The sequence below is a fragment of the Musa acuminata genome, chromosome BXJ2-9 (assembly GCF_036884655.1).
Source record: "Musa acuminata AAA Group cultivar baxijiao chromosome BXJ2-9, Cavendish_Baxijiao_AAA, whole genome shotgun sequence".
Lineage (NCBI taxonomy): Eukaryota > Viridiplantae > Streptophyta > Magnoliopsida > Zingiberales > Musaceae > Musa > Musa acuminata.
The window spans coordinates 11,422,501-11,433,094 of NC_088346.1; the positions used below are offsets into that span (position 1 = coordinate 11,422,501).

Consider the following 10,594-nt stretch of genomic DNA (forward strand, 5'->3'; position numbering starts at 1 on the left):
AAGAAGGTGATGAAGAAGGGAGAAACGAGGGTGTGGAGGATGCTTAATATAGAGAGAGAAGGGTGAGTGGAGGGGATGTGTTGGTGAAGGGAGAAGATATAGATGTTGGAAAATTTGGGGCGACATCACATGCATAGCTGAAGAACAAAAAAATAAAATCTTAAAATTCTCGTAGAAAAGGAGGTTTCATTGTCGTGCAAAAGTTGGTGCGCAGAAACCCGTGAAATAAATTAACTACGCGTAAGAGAATTATCTAGGGTTATCGTATATTTCTGAAAACCTATAGATCTGTGGGAGAGGATGAAGGAGGTCAATTGTCGTCTCTAACCGTGATTCACATGTCAGACGCTGCGAAGATGCTCATCAAAATTCTACCCAAAACTCTTCATCGTGTGCACCATGTAATCAAGAAGGGGCTACCCCTATTTGCTGTCCACACGCCCTAAATAGGGGATGCTGTATGAGAGGGAGAGAGGAGAATAGGAGGCAACTAAAATGAACCTCTAGCCCGGGTCTTTGGTTCCCTCCTATTTATAGAGGCCTCCTGTCAACTTAACTCTAATGGATTTTACTATATTGGGTATTAGATCTTCATCCAACTACCAAATCATCTTAAATTAGTGGTTCTCTACCTAATAATATTTTATTAGCTCCTATTGGATTTTATCCATATGATCTAATAATTCAAGGGCTTATTGGATATCTAATAAGATAGAGGCTCCAATAGATATCTTATATTCGAACCTCTATTCGTCGCAGTACCTACCATATGTGTGTGACCTTCTAGGCCCAATATCGAGCTGGCCTGGATCTTTCTATGCTCAGTTACCGTGTACCTATAGTTCCTCATTCATCTAATATCTTAGAGATCGTATACTGGGCATGGTGCTGTCAGGCCTATTCAGTTTCGATATGAGTCTCACTTTAATCGGATTCTCCCAGAGAACTCTTTCTCTCTCAATTCGAATGACCCTGGCTAGGGATTTGTCTGAGTAAGAACACATGAGATATTCCTCTCATGATACCGAGAGAGGATGATCCTCTATCGACACTCAATAGCCCTCGTAAGGTTGACTACCACTCCCGATTATCGACTGTGCTAGATCTATAACCTCAAGACCTATAAATCCGATATTAAAGAGTGAAATACTTATATAGGACATCCTTGGTGTCTCAAGTCTAAGGACTAGATACACCACTGAGTCGACGAAATCGTTATTTGAAAATAAGATATCATCAACCATTAAACATTCCGTGAGCGAATCAATCAGTGAATTCATTGTCCAATGAGCACCTGCATTGTATTCCTAGTGTCCCCACACGAGCAGCTATGAGATTAATCGCATTCATCATATGGACGGATATACAACATACCTGTTTGTCCGGTTATCTTGATGTCTCTCTTGAGTAGCTTATGATCGATATTATTTAGGATCCGTGTTTAAAGATGAATCAGTCTTATTATCATGATCTTATCATGATCTGATTCTTATTGCACAGATTCATGAACGTCATAATATATTCATGCAACAAACAATATAAAATGATAAAATATTAAATAATAATAATAATAAGTAAAAAGATTGTGTGTCAAATCACACGTGTCATCACTCACGTGATTGGCTTGCAGGGCATCTATGACTAGCAATAGATGCCCCTAGCTGAGAGAGAGAGAGGGGGGGTTGGAGGAGTGGTAGTGGTTGAAGAGGAAGAGAGAGAGAGAAGGGAAGGTGAGTGGGGGTTGTTGTTTGCTGAGGAAGGTGAAGAGGTTTTAGGGGGCACATCATCGACTACTGGGGAGAGGTTGTTTGTCATCAACAGCAAAGAGGAGAGTCGATGGTGAGGTGCTGGTGAGATAAGGTTTGTTCTTGCGTTCGTTGAACTGAATCAATTGATTCGGGTTTTAGGAAGCTCAATCAGATTGATTTGAGCCATGCAAGCGCTTTGGACGTTGCTTGGGCCAAGCGTGCACCTAAGCGGGGTCCAATTAAATTCGCCTGCTGGAACAATTTAGAGGTGCTTGGGCCTCGCCTCATGTATAACTTGTTTAGAAAGATTTATGATTTTTATGCTGTTGTAAACTATAACTCGTTTATGACAGCTCTGAGAGTTTCAAGAACCATTCTCCACATGATCATATGTCTTCTTTGAATTCTGATTTTTCTAATACATACCAGGAAACAGCTGGATCTGGTTCCGTGTCAACTGCACAGTCAAATAAACATCTCAAACAAAAGTCTTCATTGGAGGCAAAAACAATATCTCATTCTGATGTGAGTACCTGCAATTATAATGCTTGATGCATATTTATTTACTTCTACATTGATGCTTTAAAGTCATGTTGAAAAAAATCTGATATCATGCTTTTTCTTGTATGTATAGGGTGTTTACATCAGCACAGAAGTTAGCATTACTCATATCATATAGTCAGATTGTTGATTGTATGTTCTTAAGTGGAGTATGCCTTAAAATTTCCTTAAAATTTCAATTTGATATAATACTTTATAATCACATAAATATAATTCAGAACTCTTCTACCAGTCTATTATGGATTTTCAATGATATACACCTAGTTTGGAGATTCTTTTTTTTTACCTTTTGGCCTGAACTTGCTTTTTGTTGCCTAGCTCTGGTTGTGGAACTACCTTGTGCTAACCCATTAGCCCGGAATGTTGAATTCCATTGTATGTATAATTGTTGTACCCTACATGTTTGATTCTCTTCTTACGAGACCAAGGAAGGATGGCCTCGTTGAACTCCTGCTTTGGTGAGACCAACATTGTATCTGTCTTCTCAATAGTAGTCATTTTAGTATTCAGATAGTTTCTTCCTTAATTATTCTGTCCTCAAACACTGGAATTGATTCATACAAACAGCATTGATGAATCAAGAAGGTTGAAAGAAAAAGTTAGAGCAATTATACTAGGCTTGAATTAGAATTATTTAAACAGAATAACACAATGATTTAATTGTTAGGCTTTGTTTATTGTCCACTTTCCCTTAAGACCCTTTGCACTTCACATGCCATGAGCTAATTATAGTAGCATGATAGATGCAGCTAAAACATTTTATATTTTAATGCTAGATTATTCCAAGAATTGATTAGATCATTCCAAAAATTGATTTTGTGTTTAAGATTTCCAATAATGTATATGGAGGAAGACTTTTGAACCTCTTAATCTTTTGGTTCAAAATGAATAAAGGTAATCTCCCACTCAAATTTCTCTTTTACTTATCTAGCAAGGTTTTGTGTGTGTGATCATTTTGTATTATGAAATTCACAAATTCGTTTCATATGTTACTAAATATCCGTACACTACCATTTTACATACTTAGTACTAAAGAGATTGGTACATACAGGTGTCTTGTATTATTGAATTTGATGGTGCTTCAAAAGGAAATCCTGGAAAAGCTGGTGCTGGAGTAATTCTTCGCAATTTGGATGGAAGTGTGGTAGATATGCAACAACCTTTTATGTGGTTGTATATTTATCTAAAGTAGTGTTTCCAGTCTTAATAATTTAAGATTCTCTTGTGATTTGAGGAAGATCTCCCGACTTCGAGAAGGCTTGGGTGTTGTGACCAATAATGTTGCTGAATACCAAGCGTTGCTTTTAGGAATGAAGTTTGCCCTAAAGAAAGGATATAAGAAAATTAAAGCGCAGGGAGACTCCAAAATAGTTTGTATGCAGGTATATGTTTCCTTTAATATGGTTATTTAGTTCTTGTATTACTGTTTCCATATTTTATTATCCTTTATGTTCATATTCTGCATAGTGACTCATTGGTTTAAGATGCTGTTTTAAATCTACAAAATTCCAGACTTCCTATTTCTTAACAATTATTCTTTGCTTTTAATAGCAGGAAACTTGTGTTTAGATTTCTCACTCATTAAAACTATTCCTCTTGCCCACATTTTGTGCATTCCCATGAAGCAAGTTTGAAATGCTACTTGCACTTGGCAGTCCCTGTTGCTACCTGATTTAGGGAATTATGACCAGAAGTTTGTTTGTTATTTTGGATTATGTTATCTCATGTTTATCTGTTTGTCAAGGCCATCATGTTCAAACATTTTGGACGATTAAGAATTTTAGAGGGAGAAACTTGGCCTTGTTGCTTCTTTGCAATCTGAATCAATCAGGTCATGGAAACCCATATTTGTAGGATAAGATTGCTTGTATAGACCCTTTCCATCTCGCATTTGCACGAGTCTTGTGTACTCGGCTGTTCTTTTTTTATGGAGGCAGGGTTTGCTTTTAAGGGTAGCACAATGCTTAGTAAATGCTAAATGGAAATCAATAGTATGCAAAAAAAGATCCTAATATACAAATAAAAACATTTTTATAACAGAAATATGTTAAATATTTTTTTGATGAACATTAATAATGAAAATCAACAAAAAAATCGTAGAATAAGTTATAAGAGCCTAAGAGGTGCTATTATTGGTCATTGTCACTTATCAATTATCTGTTCTATTTCTCTGAGATTTCACTCTTCAGTTTATTTCAGATATCCCTTTGTGTAAGGTCAACCACCACTTATTCTCCTATTTTTGTTTATAGAATCTTTGTGCTGCTTTGTCAGATTGGTACATTAGATAGAATAAGTTATAAGAGGTGCTATTATTGGTCATTGTCTAAGTACATATGATGTCATCTTTGTCACAATCATCATTGAAGCTTTTCAAAGAATATGGTTTTGCATGACTTCTGGGATACTTGGGAATGATGCAACTTGTATGGACACCTTGCAACCTATGACCAAATTCCAAGAATTTTCATAGGAACTTATTGACACAGGCAAAGAATGTGCTGCCATGAGACTCAAATGTCATTTGGCACGTAAAGAAGTTATTTGACTGATTGATCCCATATACCAAGGAGGAACACATCAAAGTTCATCGGCAATTGGAAGAACCCACTGGAGTGTAATTATGCTCTTTGATATTGACCTCTGTTCTTTTTTTGACTGTATATTGAATTATATAGTACAAAAGTAGTCTAGTTCAGTAACATCACTCTGCTCTGCTGATGTCTTTCCTTTTACAAAATCACCATGTTACTCTTGAGCTTGACAGTTTTGTAAGAGCCAATTTATGTTCTCTCATGTTTTTTATACACAATGCTGTATTGCTTTCTGGAAAATCAGGTAGAAGACCTCTGGAAAACCAAGAATGCAACTATGGCTGCCTTGTGTCAAGAGGCTAAGGCACTCAAGGAGTCATTTTTGTCATTCCATGTCAACCATGTTAAAAGGGTAAAAGTTGTTTCCACACTTGCCTATTTTGAGTTTTAGCATGTTCTTATTAGATATAACAGTCTAAGGAATATGTTTCAATCTAAATTCCTTCTCAAGATTGGAAATTCTCTGAAACATGTATGATGGCAGATCAGAAAGTAGAACAAATCGAGTAGCAGTTAGGTCTAACATGATAAAGTTTATGCAAGTTAGTTATGTTGATACTAGTACGTGAAAGTCTGCTGCTATGAGTAAGACTGCTTATATTGACCCTTTCTAGAGTCCTGCATTGGTGGGAGCTTTATTCACTGGACTCCTGTTTTCATGGTTCATTTTGGAAGGCTGGTTTGGTTTCTTTTCTTTTTTTTCATTCTGTTCTTCACATCATTTGTGCTTCTGTGAAATTTAACATTGCATTTAGAAGTTCTTCATTTCTTGATAAGTTCTGTTTTAATTAATTGTAATATTACTTACATTAACCCTTCCTAGAGTCGCATTGCTAGGAGCTTCGTTCATTAGACTGCCTTTTTTTGTGTATCCTTGATATGCTAGACGTGTGGTTCTTATCAGAAGGTTGTTTTTTTTTTTTTTAAATCATTTTGCCCTTTGTGCTTCTGTGAAATTTAACATTGCATGTAAAATGATAGGGTCTGTTCTAATTGTCTTTCTTGTGAGATGCAAATTCAATCATTTGGTTGCAGAAATAATGTCTGGGAATTGGTAAAAGGGCTAAAAGGAACTTTGGTGTGGTTAAGCTGTGAGGGAAGGGCCATCATTTTACATATTACAACTTGCTTGTTATTGACTAATTTTCAAGGAGATGGCATTTATATTTTTTGTTGCCTTAACAGAATTTAGTTTTTTAGTCTAGCACCAACTTCACATTCGCATTCTTATGGTTAATATTTGTTTATTTGCCGATGATTAACCACCAGCCATTAAGCATATATATATGTTGTTTGTTGAAGGAGTTCAATTCTGATGCTGATGCACAAGCAAATTTAGCTGTAGACCTCCCGAGTAAGTGATTAGAACCATTCAATATTGAACTTTTTAAAGTTATTTTTAACTAAATGACGATGCTGATACAAGCTTTCTTCTGCAGCTGGAGAAGTTACCGAGGAGCTTGACTAAGTTTAACGGATTCAAATTAGAGAACACAGTTCGATGTGATTCAGTATCACATGTTTGGTTCTGCTTATGGTAAAAACTGACCAATGCCTAACTTGAAGACAAAGGAAGACTGCATTCGTGCATCTGCTGAAGTTTGTCCACTTTCTATCAATTTCTCGTCTAATGATGTTATGTGTAAACCTTATACCATGAAGCAGGAGGGACGACTTGATTACGATGCAGACCCTACTTTAAAGATATTCTAAGCATGTATTCGACTGTGTTGGCTTGTGTTTGAGCTTTTAATTCCCAACCGCTGTTCAATTGCTCCATGCCCAGTCTTTGACAAGTAATATTATTGTTTCTAACATAATGCATAAATTTATGTAATGAGCTTGAGAACTGGTTGCGTGCTAAAGCATGAAATGCCAACCACCATCTCGGCACTAGAGAACAATCGGGTAGTAGGATGGTGATGCTAATATCAGCAGTCTCAGCGTTTTAGATCAAACAATCTCGGGTGGTAGGAGTGTATCACTACCCACGTCATTTGCTTGTCCATTATCATCTGCCTGTTCAATTCTCTTACCGGTGGTTAAAAAAGGCATGTTTTGGACTGTTTACAAGTATACCGATGCAGTCTGAACTATCAAATGAAAAAAAATGTTATGGATCATTTTCCCCAACAGCCCAACAGAGCAAAGTATGAAATGAAGTTTGTGGATTCACAAGATTAAACAAACATAGGCTGTAGGAGATTACTTGATGCATCACGCCATTACTCTTGAGCTCTCTACTGAAGATAATCTACGATTTCTTTGTCACGATTCATACAAACAACAGCTGCTAATAAAACAGGTTTCTACTTCCGCTCAGTGTTCTTTTTTGTCTTGTACCAGAGAATCAACTGATCTGAACCATAGAATTGCCTCGACTACTTCCTTCCAAGGTTTACATCTGCAATGGCAAAAAGCTACACGTCAGCTTCCTAATGTCAAAATGGAACAAGAACTCCATTGAGCCTCTACTGCCAACCATAGAACCAGCGCTTGCTTCAGACGATTCCTGTGACACCCAAATCTTCCCAACAGCTTCAGTTTTGATGATAGGCGTTTTTGAATTTGTAGACATGGCAAAAGACGAGTACGATTTGCAACTAACAATCGTCTCAGCTTCTGCAACAACAGAATGATCATTTTTCAGTCCAATTGCCTCATCTTCCATCCAGCAATCATGCTAGAAATTCTCCCCTTACATTTCCTGTGCTTCAGTTAAAACCTCCTTCATCCTTCATATTCTTCCGAGACCACATGTGGATAACTTGGACTTGGAGTTCTCTGATATGCATGCAGATCATGAATCCATTTAACCTCAAAGCGATACTGCTTTTCTAAAGATGCACCACAATTACTCAAAACAGCTTGTAAGTTATAAGACAGCATATCTATTCCATTCGACTACAAAAAATGTTGGGACCCACCCTTGTATTCCATTCCACCAGTTTTCCAATGCCGAATCCGCTTCTGGTTGGGAGTGTGTCAGCAAAAAGAGAGCACTTCCAACCCAATTTCTCACTTCTGCAATATTTTTTCTCTACTAACTTTTGCAGCCTGCAGTACCAAAATCAGGGAGATTAATGGCACTCTTCTCGCTTCTGCAATTATTTTTTCTCTACTAATTTTTCACCAGTTTTCCGCTTCGAGCACAGAAAGAGTTGCTTTTCTCAAACTTTGCAGATAACCCTGATGAATCACAGAAAACTTCAAAAGAATTCACAAGAATACTGGAGTCTTAACTCTTATGGAGAAGTAGATCATTGGAAAAAGTCGAGTATCAAATCTGGAGTTTGAGACTTGACTGAACAAATGAGTTCTCTTATCCAATATAATCTGCCAACTCAATATCCTGTCCAAGACAATCTGTTTCGAGATTCCATCTAACCCAATCTGTAGAGATAGCACTTCTATAATCTTATTGTTTCTCTGGCATGTATTTTGATGGCCAAGTATCTCAAGATACCATAGTTTTTGCCCTTCTCCAAGGATGTGATAGCTATAGGTTACATCTCCAAGTTCTCCCAGAATAACAACCTACCTTCCTATATTTTGATGCCATATAGCTGAGACCTTTTATGCAGCACATGCTCCTGATCTCTAATGAGTGCAACCAACTCGTTCAGTACCTCATAGATGAGCCCAGCTTGGGGATGAACCCTATCTTCCACAACAAAAATGTGAACCTCCTTCTCAACCTCAATCCAACTTGATCCCGTATCCTTCTTCACCCTCATCTCCTTCATCATCTTCAAAATTCTAGCTCGTTCTTCCCATCTCCCGTCGGATGAATATATATTTGCCAACAGCACATAAGCAGCGGAGCATTCTGGTGCAATGAGAAGCAAGTGCTCTGCTGCATATCTTCCCATTTCCAGATTTCCATGAATGCTAGAAGCACCAAGCAGTGCCTGCCAAAGATGAGCATTAGGATTCAAAGGTAGATCTTCTATGAACCTCTTGGCATCATCCAAAAGTCCGGCTCGGCCCAGCATGTCCACGACACAGGCATAATGTTCCATCCTTGGCATGATTCCATGATCCAAGGACATCGACTTTAAGAAGCCCATACCTTTCTCGATAGAACCAACATGACTGCATGCATGAAGCAAGGATAAGAACGTGACATCCGTCGGCTCCATGCCTTCTGCTTTCATATGCTCGTATAGCCGAAGTGCCTCTGAACCATGACCATGACAGGCAAAGGCTGCTATAATTGAATTCCATGACACTGAATTCTTAATCTCCATTTGTTTAAAAATTTTGGAGGAGTCCTGCAATTCGCCACATTTGGCATACATGTTGATCAGCCCATTGGAAACAAAAACATTCGATCCCAAAGACTTCTTAACGGCCAACGAGTGTATTTGCTTGCCTAGAGAGAAGGGTGCAGAGGGACCAAATGCACCCAACACAGCTGAGAACATGTTTGCGTCCATCTCCATCCCGGACCCAACTATCTCAGCAAAAAGCTTAAATGCTTTTTCCTCCAATCCATTCTGTGACAAACCAACTAAAATCAACGTGAGGCAGACATGGTCAGGATGTTTACAAGCCTGAAAGAGCTGAAGTGCAACTTCCATCATGCCACATTTTGCGTACAGATCCATTAGAGCGCTCTCAACACACAGGTCCGTGAGAAACCCAGACTTCACTATGAGCCCATGAATCTGTTGTCCTTCATGAAGGGCAACCAACCCAGAGCATGCAAGTAGTGAACTTGAGTATGTCAAAGAATTAGCTTGTTCAACACGACGCATATGTTGAAACAGCGCCAGGCTCTCCTTGCACATTAGGCTTTGAGCGAGTCCAGAAATCATAGCGGTCCATGTTATGACATTTCTCTCCAGCATTCCGTCAAACACCTTTTGTGCTGAATTCGAGCACCTATGTTTGAAGTACGCACTTATGAGAGCATTCCCTACTGAAGTCGCCTGCTCGTAACCACTACGAATCGTCAAAGCATGCACCATTGTGATCCCAAGAAGGAGTTCCATTTCCACATATATCGACAAAACAGTCGTGAAGGTCGCATGGTCGCAACTCCCGATCGCAGAGCGCCGCATATCCCTGAAGTACCAGAACCCTCGTTCCCAATCATTCCTAATCAAACAGCCTGAGATGACCGAATTCCAAGAAATCGAGTCTCTGTACCGCATTTGATCAAACACCTTCGTTGCATCAAGCAGCTGGCCGCATTTGGAGTACATGGAGATCAGCGCATTCCACACAACCATGACGTAGCGATGATTGCTACAGCCGTCGAAGCTAAAATGGTCGGCATTTTTTATGATAGCAGCGTGAAGCGATGAGCCGAGACGACACTTGGCATCCCGACCACAGAGGGAGAGGAGAGAACTCAGCTGTGCATAGTTGAGAGGCAGATTCCCATGTCTCATCTCCTTGTAGCGTCTCGAATCAACTGCAAGCCGAAACAAATGGTCGAAATCACAATCTTTTCACTAAATTTCCCTCCCTAATTCATATTCCTAACTTTAAAAATTCTAAAAAATATTAAAATTTATAAAAAAAATAATTTTAATTATGAATGAAAACAGAACCTCGAAAAAGAAAAAAAAACATCAACTAAATTTTTATCCAAAATAAATTAGTCAATAATATAAAATAAATAGCTAATCCAACATAGTCATCTATGACTTAAATATTTTCAAAAGTCAAAATATGGTTTCT

At 38.3% G+C, this 10,594-nt stretch overlaps 2 protein-coding genes across 21 annotated transcripts in view; one reads left to right on the forward strand and one right to left on the reverse strand.

The window, feature by feature from the left end:
- The window catches only part of LOC135585891 (uncharacterized), a 21,888-nt gene extending 15,206 nt beyond the window's left edge, over positions 1-6,682 (forward strand). For 19 of the 20 annotated variants that reach the window (XM_065125708.1, XM_065125710.1, XM_065125726.1 and 16 more), the window contains 7 exons: positions 2,178-2,273; positions 3,361-3,453; positions 3,548-3,691; positions 5,148-5,255; positions 5,518-5,582; positions 6,206-6,257; positions 6,343-6,682. In XM_065125708.1, the coding sequence (XP_064981780.1) occupies positions 2,178-2,273; positions 3,361-3,453; positions 3,548-3,691; positions 5,148-5,255; positions 5,518-5,582; positions 6,206-6,242 (543 nt within the window). In that variant the 3' untranslated portion in view covers positions 6,243-6,257; positions 6,343-6,682. The remainder of the gene's footprint in view (positions 1-2,177; positions 2,274-3,360; positions 3,454-3,547; positions 3,692-5,147; positions 5,256-5,517; positions 5,583-6,205; positions 6,258-6,342) is intronic. The other variant, XM_065125709.1, reaches the window with a different exon arrangement.
- Positions 6,683-6,919: 237 nt separating this feature from the next.
- LOC135623131 (pentatricopeptide repeat-containing protein At3g05340-like) lies at positions 6,920-10,470 on the reverse strand. Its single transcript, XM_065125703.1, has one exon. It carries the CDS (start codon positions 10,300-10,302, stop codon positions 8,449-8,451), a length of 1,854 nt encoding a protein of 617 aa, XP_064981775.1. The 5' UTR covers positions 10,303-10,470; the 3' UTR covers positions 6,920-8,448.
- Between the last annotated feature and the right edge of the window lie 124 nt (positions 10,471-10,594).